Source organism: Struthio camelus, chromosome 19, assembly GCF_040807025.1.
Source record: "Struthio camelus isolate bStrCam1 chromosome 19, bStrCam1.hap1, whole genome shotgun sequence".
NCBI lineage: Eukaryota > Metazoa > Chordata > Aves > Struthioniformes > Struthionidae > Struthio > Struthio camelus.
In genome coordinates this window covers 1,227,840-1,240,315 of record NC_090960.1, presented here as the reverse complement: position 1 = coordinate 1,240,315, position 12,476 = coordinate 1,227,840, and the positions used below count along the sequence as shown (strand labels likewise).

Sequence of the window (12,476 nt, the reverse complement as noted above, 5' to 3'; positions counted from 1 at the left end):
ACGGGGATCTGAAACATGATCTCGCAGAGCTTTGAATCTCTCCTTCCCTGATGACACAATGCTAAACTCTAATGCTGGTAAAAGAAGAAATCAGCTAATCCTGATTCTTGCAGAGCGGGAAGGAATTTTAAGCGTGGCCAGAGAAAGCTAAGAGAGTCAAAAAGCATCAGAGCTCTTTCTCCAATCAAAAAATCCACAAATTCCACATCTGCATTTCACAGATTTTATATAAATAATACAAAATTTCATTTGTTCTTCCCTTTCAATTCCATTAAATTTCTCCCCATAATAAAATCTCAATAACAAGAGGGACTGCATGTTACCGCATTATTCCTTCTAGAGACTGACAATCATCCACCCAGTCAGCACAGTATCTGAGCATCTCGAAAGCACTTATGGATATAAACTGACAATAACTTTCAGACAGCAAAGTTGCAGTCACCAAACATGGGGGAACTGAGGCCCAGAGAGACTAAGTAACCTTTGAAGATCAGGCCACAGAAACCTAAACTCAGCTCTTGTGCATCACGACCACAACACAGAACCATCCAGCCCAGTCCCAATCAGTGTTATCTTGAACATCCTTACTTATAAGCATCCATTTTCTCAGTCCTATATATAGTCTTTTTCATGCCTTAAACACACTTCAGAACAACTGCAGCATAAGGCTACCCCCCCCAACCCAAAAACAAACCAACCAACCCACCCAAGAAGTCCTTCTACTTAGGAAACATTTGTCTTTTAGTCCTGCTCTGACTCCGTTCCTGGTTCTGGGAGGGAATACGTGCGCTACCGGTCACGAGTCTGGTTCCCTCCAAACCTTGCCCCTTTCATAATGCCCCTTGCAGCTTTCTCGTTTCCCATTCCTATCCTGTCGTCCAGCCTCTATACAAGTCTTCTCGACTACGCAGTTCCATCTTCCAGATTTTCCACTACACTCCCTAAATCAAAGACCTCCTCCCTAACCCAAAACACTATGCATTTTGTCCTGAGACTACTCATTCTTGTTCAACCTTTAAAATCCCCACCAAAACTCCTCTTAATCCTTTTTTTTTTTTTTTTTATCTTTGCCCTCGCCCTCTGCCCATCACCTTTGCACTGCCCCCCTCTACGCCTCCTTCCCACTTGCTGGACGCTGAAGTTGAGCGCGCGGGAGGAGCATCGTCCCGTTCCCACCTGCGGCGCCCAAAGCCAGGGCAACCAGAGCAGCGACCGCGGAGGAGTCCCGCCGGCCGGCCTCGGAGCGCCCGCCTGAAACACACCCAGCTCACGCTCTGCAGAGGCGACCGACACCGAGGAGCCTCTCCTGAACACGTACTAAAGATTTTTTTCAAGTGTTGATGACTTTGTCAAATTCGGGGAATTTTAGCAGGAGGAAAAAGCAGTAAATCCCCGAGAGTACGGAAACGCATGTGAAATGCCAGGTCCTTGCTCCAGAACGTGGGGATAATCTGTTTGACATAGCTAAAGCCAGGATCATTCCAAGCCCTGCTTTTCAGAAACTACTGGAAAATTTCAGCACGTTTTGCCACCGCGCTCATCAGCCGGGAGCTGGGAAGAGGCAAGGAAACCTAACCGTAAGCGCTGCCTCCAGATACCTTCCGGTTCGGTCTGCGAAGATGCGCAGACAGCTCTCCTCAGCGTAATTGCTTACAACAAGATCTATCTTTGAAAATAAGCTTTTCCCACACAACGAAGGGGAACGAGGGCTGCCCACACAAGTACTTATACACACGGCTTCTGCAGTTTTTGTCTGCCTTGAAGGCTGACTTACAGATACCAGGAAACTTCCACAGGCCTCTGACAAACACTATTTTCCATCCCTTCCATACAAAATAGCCTCTCCTTTGTTCACAGAATTGAACAGGTATAAGAGAGAGAGAGAGAGAGAGAGAGAGAGAGAGAAGCAATTTTATGTAATCTTAGGGGAAAATTAGTGTTTATTGACATTTAACTTTTTTTTTTTTTTTAAATACAGGAAAAAAAAATAATGTCAAGAGCAGAACCAGCTCCAGGGAGAAGCTGGCAGGGAGAGGTGAAGGCTGCTTTGATGCAGGCACTGTTTCGGACATTTTTATAATCAGCTACTAACAACTTTGCATAATGCAGAAAAGTCAGTAGGTTTTACATATACCCCGTTGTTTCAAGACTGCCTCTAAAAAACACTCAAAGGAAGCGGGCCCCCACTTTTTTTTTTTTTTTAAACCCTCCCCTCCTCCTTTTCAACCTATTTTCTTTCTTTTTGCTGCATTGCTGACGGCACAGGTGGAGCTCCCATAACTGACTCTCTGAAGAGACTTGCTGCAGTTGTGTCCTGCAGGCTGGTGGCCTGCACTGCAGCTTTTCCACAAATCCTCTGTACCTCGGGAGAGATCAACCACTCCTGGCTGTTCCCGCTCCTCCTCCCGGGTGCGGAAGCCGAGGCCAGGTGCTCGCTCAGTGCTGTCAAGGACTGCAACGACTGAATTTGTCCAAGCGCTCTTTTCATACTTTGGGAATTGCTCTTTCAAATCCTAGCAGATTTTGTTTCTTTCACTGCTGCCTCTTTAAAAAGAAAAAAAGAGACAGAAATAAGAGCTTGTGTCTATTTTACAACTGCTGCTGAGAAGGCAGTGCAGCGCGGTACTGCAGGAAACACCCAGCGCCTCCTCCTGCACCGACCGACCGGCAGTACTGCCGGGAAGTTAAGGGACTCTCTCTACTGCCTTCCCCCCTCCTCGGGCAAACGAACGGAGCGCAAGGACTTTAAGACGACAATTGTTTCTTCAAAAAGTAGAGTCGGACAGAAAGCAAAAGACACCAGGGGTGCTTCTGCGGAAACTGAGCTCAGCCACGCCGACAGCTGCGCTCTGCCGCTTTCCAAAACTGAAGCCGGGACGCATGTAGGGAGCGGGAAGGGAATCCCAGGGCCGGCATCCATCAAACCTCTTCATCCCCTGCACTTAGACGGATGGAGTAAACCCAAGAGGAAGGGTGTGCAAGGCCAAGGAATTCAGCAGCCCATAGCAGGACACGGGTGGGGAGCCTCTTGGCTGAAGAGGCTCCACCTCAAGAACAGCACCAAAATGGAAAAGGGTTTTATTTTGGAGCACACATGAGAATATGAACTGAAATACTAAGTCAGATCAAAGGTCCAACTACCCCATTTCTAATAGGGCCAACAACAGATACTTAAGGAATTACTGTAAGAAGATTTTACGTATAGAGTGACATTTCCCGCAGTCTGTAGAGTGACTTTCCCAGTACGTGGCAACAAGCTCCTTAAGAACTTCCTCTGCCAGAACTCCATTTAGATCTTTGGGTTTAGTTGTCTTTGATGAACTCTTTCTAAATTAAATTGTACTCCACAGACAGAAAAGGTTCAGAAAGAGTGTAAAAGAGGATCTCATTCACACAAAGGTGAAAACGTCTGTAGCAATCCTGAAAAACTACTAAACCCTACTAGAGGATCGATGCATTTTAAATCACTTAAAAAAAAAAAAAAAAAGCTGAAGATAAGTTGTGTTTTCATTACTTGGGTTACTAATAATGCCATCATTTATTAACACCGAAATCATGTAGAAATTCCCCTCTGGCACTTTGTTTATTCTATTTCATTAGGATCAAGATAAATTAATGTGTTTCCCATATGTCTATTTAGCACTGAGTTTCATTCAAGATTCTCCAACCAGTGGCCCAATGCTGCAGTTTACAATGTTCAGCCGAACATTTGTTCAAAATACTGTACTAACTGTACTGAATGTCAATGCACAGAATCGTTGATTTTAGTCTTCAGTTTTATAAGTCATTCTGTTTTGCCTACTTTTGAGATTAATTTGAACCTTAAAACAGAAGGGGAAATAACATTCTTGAGCTTTTCTGTGCATTCTGCTCCTGCACTTCTCTCAAATTATCCTGCATAACATCACGACAGCCAAATTCAAACAGACAAATGAGAAAACATCTACAAAAACTACACCAGCCTACTCACTCACTCACGCAACAAAGTCGCAGTGAGGATATGCATCCGTTAAAGAACGCTTTTGAATACATTTAATGCCAGAACTCCAAAAGCCCTGAGGTGATGAAGGAAGGCCAGATCACATAGAAAGAACCAAGTGCTTTTGTCCTCTAAAACAGTGACAGGCCCCAGAACGCTCTGAACATATGATCATGGGCAAGCGCCCATGGTCTTTCTGCTCTTAGTCCTGTTGTAAAGCTTGATGCCACACTGACCCTCTTTCTCTAATTACGAAGAGGAATTTTAAACATTTACTACTGTTTGGTTTTCAAAGTCTTCCCTATCCTGCAGTGCAACTAGCAGTATTCCCTGACCCTACTCTTAGCAAAGATGAAGTCATGATTTCTCAAAGTGACAGAAGCGTAGACAGATCTCTGACTCCTTCCCAAAGGGTGCATGTAAGTGGATGGCTCCTTTGTGAAAAAGGGCACATTAAAAACCCACGGTGCAGGAGGAGGCAAAACGCTTCTTCCTTGCCAACCAAATGTTTCACTGGCAATAGGACTGAGATGGTAGTGGCCCGATGAGGCTGCTTTCCCAAGTTTACAAGTGCTCAATCTCAACTACAGCCTAATGATATAAAAACTATAGTATGTGTTATAAAAATTAAATAAGAATTTAACATATGCAATAATGTAACATGCTGAAGAGAACAATTATTTTAAGACCTATTCCACATTATATGTGCAAAGGCAAACCAGATTATCAATGTAAACCTAAATATTTTAATGTCTTTCCTTAATATTTTTGAAATAACGTATCAGTTCAAATGCCATGGCGTTTGCCCTCCTCTTTTACTCGTAAAACAGGTGCAAAATAGATGTTCTTAAAGGAAGAAAAGCCTTTCCAATGGTTCTCTAATAAAATTATTTAATTCCTTCCAGGTAACTGTCTTAGGCTTGTAAAAGAGGGCATACAACAAAAAGGAAATAAACATAATCTTTTCGATTACTATATGAACACAGTCTACTCCAAAGCCAGCAGAAAGGTAAAAAGGAAAAGAAAGAGGCCTGGAAGGCAGAGCCAATCAATAGACCACGCAGTGAAACCCTGCAGCATGCAGTCAATGTGTTACATGAAACAGAGCTCTTGAAGACGGGTCAACTACCAGAAGATTACTTGGGAGAAAAATAGATTATCCACTTCATAGAGCTCTGCTGTAATATAGGAAATTTTAACAAAACATTTTCTCAAAAACCAATGTCCTAAAAAGAGAAAAGCAGCTGTAGTATGCAAGAAAGGAATTTCTACAAGAGATTCTAAGCACAAATCACAAGAGCATATTTCAAATCCCCTGATCCTCAAGATAGAATTTGAATCTATTTTTTAAGGAACATTTATAAACTTTTGAGCTGAATTTGGTTTATATCTGCTATGTCTTTTGCTAATACTCTATAATCTAAAGGATACATAATTTTATAGGTGGACATCACACTGAATAATGACACACGAATAATGACAATCAGAGTTCGCAAAACACTCCCTGCCTCTTCTTCTTCACCCTATTATGCTACATACTATGGAACTGTCTATAGTGTATAGTAAACAGATCCACACTGCCAAATCCTACCAGGAAGTCTTGCAAATTGGCTTCCTCTGCAATTGCTTTATTCGCTGTCTTGGGACAGTGCTGGATCACAGCCAGGAAGGCCATAAGACAGCTCTGTATCAAACCCTGCTTTGTGCAATATCACATCTTTCCCTTGCTAGATATCCCATCACCCTGAAATGAGGCCAGTTAAAGTTAAAATTGCAGAATCAAAGGAAAGCTAACAGAAAATAAACAGTGTTCGAGTTTCTGATGAGGTCTGATTTAGATCTTTTTAAATAAAATATAATTTCACAAATATTTTTCAATTCTGATGAACTGCACAAATTAGCTTGAGCAGGCAAAAGCACTCTTCATATACTAATTAATGGATGGAGGCCTTATGTTTACTGCTCCCTAAGCCTCAATCTCCAGTTCCTGTTATCCCCACGCACCCACTATTAGATCCATATTTAAAAACAACCCAATCATTTAAGCCTCCAGAAGGCCCTCACAGTCCTGCATAGTGCATTTTAATTTTTTCAGTCAAGACTCAGAAAAAGATATGATCCAGCAACCGCTGGTTGAAATGAAAAATGCAGAGACTAGTTTTAAGTATTGCAGTTTGTTGACTCCAATTTTCATACTCACTACAGATTACTGCTAACTTCTCATACACTGCGCGCTGTCAAAGGGTATCTAAATTCTATTACAGTGTGCCAGAAATAAAAGGGCAAGACAGGAGGAAAAAAAAAAAAAAGAGAGAGAAAAAAGGTCTTGCTCTGTCTATACTTATGCATTCTGACAAACTGGCAGCAGCAGCAGAGATGCCAGATTCATCAAATTTCTGGGACTATAAAACCAAGCCTTTTCTCCTTCAGGTCCTTAAAGGGCCTGTGACACTTCTACGGCTGCTAGCTTTCCTGGAGGATATTCTCCATCTCCCTAAATAACGCTTGCAGTTTTGATCAGCTAGTGTTGTCCTACTTCCTCTTAAACTGGTGGGCTTTGCTGTTGCAAATTACTAACGACCACAAAGGGCAGTTGTACTGTAGTGGTGGGTGAAGCGATTCCTACATATCATATGCAACGCACTTCAGGGCAGCAGCTCCCGTAGATAACACTGTAAGCTGATCTATTATTAGGGAGAAGAGACTGAACAGAATATGCTGCTTTCTGTTGTTCCCAGCATCTCTCCTGTACAAAGGGAGAGACTAGTCTCTGGGGAAACAGTCTGTCTTGACATACCAAATCACTACTCTGACTTCAGAACAAGCCCAGTCTGCAGCTGAGAATTAAAAATACAATTTTTTTCCAGCTTGTCAGCAGGTTTGGTAGGGAGAAAGCATAAGTCTGTTTTCAAATGCATTGTATCCTGCACAGCCTTTCTACAAACCACACGCAACTCCTAGCACAGACTTCACATATGAACTTATAAAAAAATGCACAGTTATTTGAATGCCCAGAGGTACTATAGGAAGCTATGCAAAGAGAAAAAGGACATTGCAGCTGATTTGTAGTTTATAGCCCTTGACAAGTCACAGAAATCATTTGGGATCCCAGTGCATAAACACATTAAGGTACAAAAAGTAGTTTTTTCTTCCTATACTTACTTACAAAAAAGTGGAAAGCGTTGTTTTTAATCCTGAACTTATTTTTTCTGAATAACATTAGTAACTAGAGTGTCGTAAAAGCTCTCAGTTGACCTAATCTGCAAATAAACTTAATTCCTGTGCAAGTTTTTCAGAACCAGCTAAACAGTTTTCTATAGGATGAGTAAAGCCTCCCTTCAAAAGACCACCCCTAAATTTCACTTTCTCATTTCTTCCATTTTTCTCTTCCAAATACATGATTATCCACCCCTTACTGACTTGAGGAATCAGAATTCGTTCCTCAGTGAGCCTCTCAACACAGTATGGATCGCCAGCTTGCTATATTTGTGTTCCAATATACAGAAGTTGCATATTTAAAAGTCACGAGTCTGAGAGGCTCCAAAGCTTTGTTTGCTTTGGTTTGGGGGTTCTTCAGCCCTCTTCAAAAGCCCTATCACCTTTTTATGGGTAGGACTTCACGGTTCAAAACCTTAGGTCCTCAAGGCAATTTAGACAAGCACAGCTTTCTCCTTGATGTGTAAAACCGAATACATACTTGCAGCTTGTCCATCTCTTCAGGGGCTGATGACAATAAAAGCATATGTTGCAGCACTGATCACAAGTTCCAATATAGCTGCCTTTTACTTTACAGAGTTTAAGGGAGATACAGATCTGTGTAAAACTACTCCAGTCATATACTAATTTCTGCCTGCTTCTGCGATAGCTGGGTCTACTTCCTGATCAGTGCATATCAATCAGGGTTAACAGTCTGTGTGGCTTAACTTCAGCTCATCCCTTACAGAACTGCAATATATATTAGGGATTTGTCAGCTTCCACAGTCACTGTACATGAAAATAATCAATAAAACACAGGAATTCTATAAAGTTAACCAGAATTCATTCACTGGATTCCTGGAATTGTCATACTGTGTCACTAAGGGTTTCATGCGCTACATTCAGAATGACACAACTGACCTGCGTTTCTCTTATCAGCATCAATTTTCTTTCCCTGAAATTACACTAAAGTGGATGCAGCTGCAACTCCATTTGATAAGCAAAGACCCAATGTTGTCCATCAATTGTCCAGCTAAAATACAGAGCACAAAATAGGATGTACAGGAGTTTATCCAACAAGCTTTTATTTGCCCAAAAATACTGCATGTGAAACTTCATTAGCCTGTCACTCTAGAATTGCAGAAATGTTATATTTCAAAAGCAATTCGGTAGGGCTTCTGGATCAGCTATAATAAAAGGGCCAGACCGAAGTAAGAGAGCAGTTTCAATGACAAACACTTACATCAGTTTTTTTTAGATAACTGTTTGCTTTTGGAAACCAACACACAGTTTGCATTAAACTACTGAAATGCAGGAGGGCAATCTGGCTTTGCATGTATGTTTAACAGCAGTGAGTAACAACGATCCACAAGCAAGCACTTAACTATTTACAGGACTTGCATGGACACACATGCAACCTAGCAGTGCCAATGAACTGGGAGAATAAAGGGAGCATATTCTTCATCATGGAATGGAGGAGAAAATCATGTGTGTGTGCAGTAAGCAATACCTATAATCAGCAGATTAGATGCAAAAGGAAATGCATTACTATCTAGGAGCTAGCATGGCATCCACCAGCATTAACACCAAGAATAGCTGAGGTTAATAGTTTTAAATGCTTCCCCTGAGCAGAATTTTTACAAACACATTTCCTGTCAAACACAGGCAGAAACCCGAGCGTAATTCATGCTTGTGCCAGGTGTAACTGCTCAAGAATCAGCCCTGATCACCCCCCCCACCCACCCACCCAGCAATGTTCCCAGGGAGATGAAGTAACAGAAAATCCCAAAATAGATAACTTATCCAAAAAACACTTTCTCAGTATATATGAACTGCACATTAAACACTGCTGCGTAAGCAGTTTGTGTGTTTGGGGAGGACTTCCTTCTTGTAAGGTTCCAGTACCAAACTCTTACAGAGCCTTAGTGTTTTCCCTTTAATTATGGTGCAAACACTGAAACATATTTCTGATAATTACAAGGGAAAGATAAAACTGAAATCCCAATGCAAACAGCTTTCATTTTACTTATGAAGCTTCAGTTTGCTACAGGCCAGGTCCACCAGCATGTGTTAATCTCAACAGGATTCAAAGCCCATACTATGGATTCTCACAAAGATTTTATGAATTACTAAAACAATAGAAGTTAAGTGATATCACAGTATCCTCATGGTATTGGTTTAAAACACCTGCACAATAATCAGCTTTTCAGATTAACTGGAAGCCTCAGCGTATCCATCCTGAAAGCCATTGTTTCACTCTTTCTCTCTCCGAAGTCCGAGGAAGAGTTCTGCGGAAAACATTCTCCCTAGAACTTAAACTCAAACCTCCAGTTCTTGGAGGTTTGGCACTTTGCATTGTTTTACTTATTGGTATTGGACTCCATTCAACCAAAAATACACATATTAAAAGCTACAGTCATTTGTATTTACCAAGTTACTTTCTATGTCATCTGTTGCTAGCCTTGAACCAGACAGGTGGATTGTTTTGTTAAATTTTGAAGCCTCATTCCACAAACAGAAGTAGCATAAATCTCAACTTCCTTCACGTCAAGCAGTTTGGATAGCAGTGATCTGATAGCAGCCATATGATGAAAGTAGTGCCCTGGAACTATGTTTTCCTGGTTACAAAACACAATCTTTCTCAAAGTTTCCTTAAAGGAATTTTACAGCATAACTTCTTTAACTTTTAAAGAGAAGAATTTATGCAGGCAACTTGAGAATTGTCAAGCAGCAGTGCTCTGAACGAGCCTGGTGCCCAGACCGCGACACCTGGAAGAGCAAACGAGCAAAGCTCCCGGTCCAGGCAGCCACTTTGCCAATGAGCAGCAGTCACAGCTACAGGGGCAACTTCACCTGCCCTGGAAGGGAAACATGCTGGTCTCGCAGGATTAGACTAGACTAAATGTTTCCGTCTAATCAGCAGCCTCCACCACATTTCTTATCTGCAAGCGTTCACTTGTGAGTTTTGATGTATGGTTAATATAGCAATCAGATTTTTAAAAAAGCGAAAAAAAAATCCATCAGTCCAGACTCCTGGTCTTTGACACTTGTGTTGGAAAATCACTTTCTCATTAGCTCTCCAAGAACCACCTTCCCTCAAAATATTCCTAATGTCACTGAAGAAGATCTTTGCTCCGCTTCTCAAAATTACCAAAGACTTCTACCTGTGTTTATAAGCTGCAACACTCTTCTGTGAGAAAATACCCTGTGAGCCCAGAAGACCAAAAACAGGACAACAAATTAGACAGGCCTTGTGCTGTCCCTGACATGAGCAAAAAGGTGTCAGTCTAAAGCCGCTAGGTATCTAAACCCAGAACCTGGTCAAATCAACTCACTTCGTTTTTTCCCTTATAGAAGTCAGTCAGACAGAATGTAAGAATCATAAGTTTCTGCAAACATCTCCAAGTGACAAGTAATAACTCTGTAAGCTGTGGTGACTCAATTGCAACATCTATATCCTTCTGCTTACTTTCACCTAGTCTAACAAATGACCCGCATTTTTTCATTCTGGACTGCAAATAACCTTGAGTAGATCAAGTGAAATGAGTTCTGTGGATTCATTCCTAGCAGCAATGTGCCTTGGTGCACACACCTGATTCCTTGCATCATGCCTGCAGCCAGCACAGCAACTGTTGGGGCTCCCCTCCACTCTTACTTAGGGATATTGCTCTTAGAAAGTTCCTGCTATCTGTTTTATATCTTTCTGCCTAATTAACTTGGTATGTCATTCCATAACATCTTTCTCTTGTTTACTGCTCAATTTTTTTCACTATAGCATTATTTAATACTACTGCATTATTTACGATAACTGCAATATTTGGAATATAATTTGTACAGAAGACAACTTACAAAAAGTTGTGTTGTATTATGCGCTACTTCTGCTCCCTGAAGAGGCAGATACTTAATTCCCAGAACAGTAAATCTTTTAACTCGAGCAAACCTAGATCCCAAATGCTTAGTTCAAATCTTGTAATTCAATACTGTAGAAAAACCTTAGGTTAGAAAAAGCACTTGGATTAACAAATCTATCATTTCATCAGACAAGCTTCACAAATTATTCATTTTCCTTCAACACTGGGGAAGATAGTTACCATCTCAGAGCAATTTTGATCGGTGTAGTAAGGCATGATGTGAATAGGTCAGCTGGCAGATCAGGGATCATAGGTAGCAATTCGTTGGCTTCACATGCTGCCAATTGAATGCAGTTCTTCATTGATGGAGGCAACGGCATTTGAGCAAGTGGATGGTTTGGGTTAATTGCAGCCACCTGGAGAGATCAAAGAATTTAATCAATTGGTGAATTTAGTCATTCGGGAAAGTTAATCTCTATACCATTCAAAAAATAACCAATGAAGAACTATCCAGGTTCAATGGTTCTCTGGATTCAGAGAAGTTTAAAACTACAATAGCAGCACCTGTGGTTATGTTCCATATATTTTACAGTATTAAAAGTGTATTTACCATAACAATACTTAACACCAAAAATAGCAACTTGCAACATGGATTAAGCTGTAGATCACCACTTCAGTCTTCAGTTTGCATCTGCCAGCTTGGAAGCAAGCACTGTAGAAGCAAGTTGGGCTAATTATTGTTTCTTTTACATTTAAGCAAAAAACATCCTGTGGCTCATAACCATTCACCTCAGATGGCAGAAGAGCTACAAATGGAAAAGTGTACTTCATTTGGCTGCGCTAGGCAGCATTTCCTGCCACGGGGCATAAAGATGACCCTTCCTCCTAAGCGAGGAGAATACTCAGCTCCCTATATGTCTCTCCCCACACATCTTTCTATTTCACTAGAGCAAAAAGGCCATGCTGGAAAAAGGAAGAGAGAAAATTTCCATCAGTGTGTAGAGGCTGTCTTCTAAACAGAAAATGAAACGTGCACTGTCTTCTAGAAAGCAAATGTTAACGTATCATCAGATGCAAGTTTTAATTAATACTTCAATAAATGGGTTGGAGGTCTCTCTATATGTTCCTATGGATGTCAAACACTAATTTCTGCTCTAAGCAGTAAATGCTACTCTGAAAAATCACTCTGAAAGTCTTTGCATTTCAAGACCTAGAACTGTTCTAACAAGATATCATTTTCCAAGACTCAATTAGTTTGACTGGTTTGGGCATAATCACCCAATTAATACACTCGGAGAGAATGGAGAGACATGTCAGCGCAGACTTCACGCTAGCGTGGACTGAAGCAACATATGGATGTGACAGCATTTCCGCACCTGCAGACAAGAACCAGCTTTGCATAAATGCTATTCATTCAATTCTTTCACTCCACATGCTTCAGAAAGGTCCAT

At 41.2% G+C, this 12,476-nt stretch overlaps 1 protein-coding gene across 4 annotated transcripts in view; it reads right to left on the bottom strand.

The window, feature by feature from the left end:
• The window catches only part of RPTOR (regulatory associated protein of MTOR complex 1), a 175,905-nt gene that overhangs the window by 100,298 nt on the left and 63,131 nt on the right, over positions 1 to 12,476 (bottom strand). For all 4 annotated transcript variants that reach the window (XM_068913312.1, XM_068913311.1, XM_009682674.2 and 1 more), the window contains exon 6: positions 11,266 to 11,441. In XM_068913312.1, coding sequence (XP_068769413.1) covers positions 11,266 to 11,441 — 176 coding nt within the window. The remainder of the gene's footprint in view (positions 1 to 11,265; positions 11,442 to 12,476) is intronic.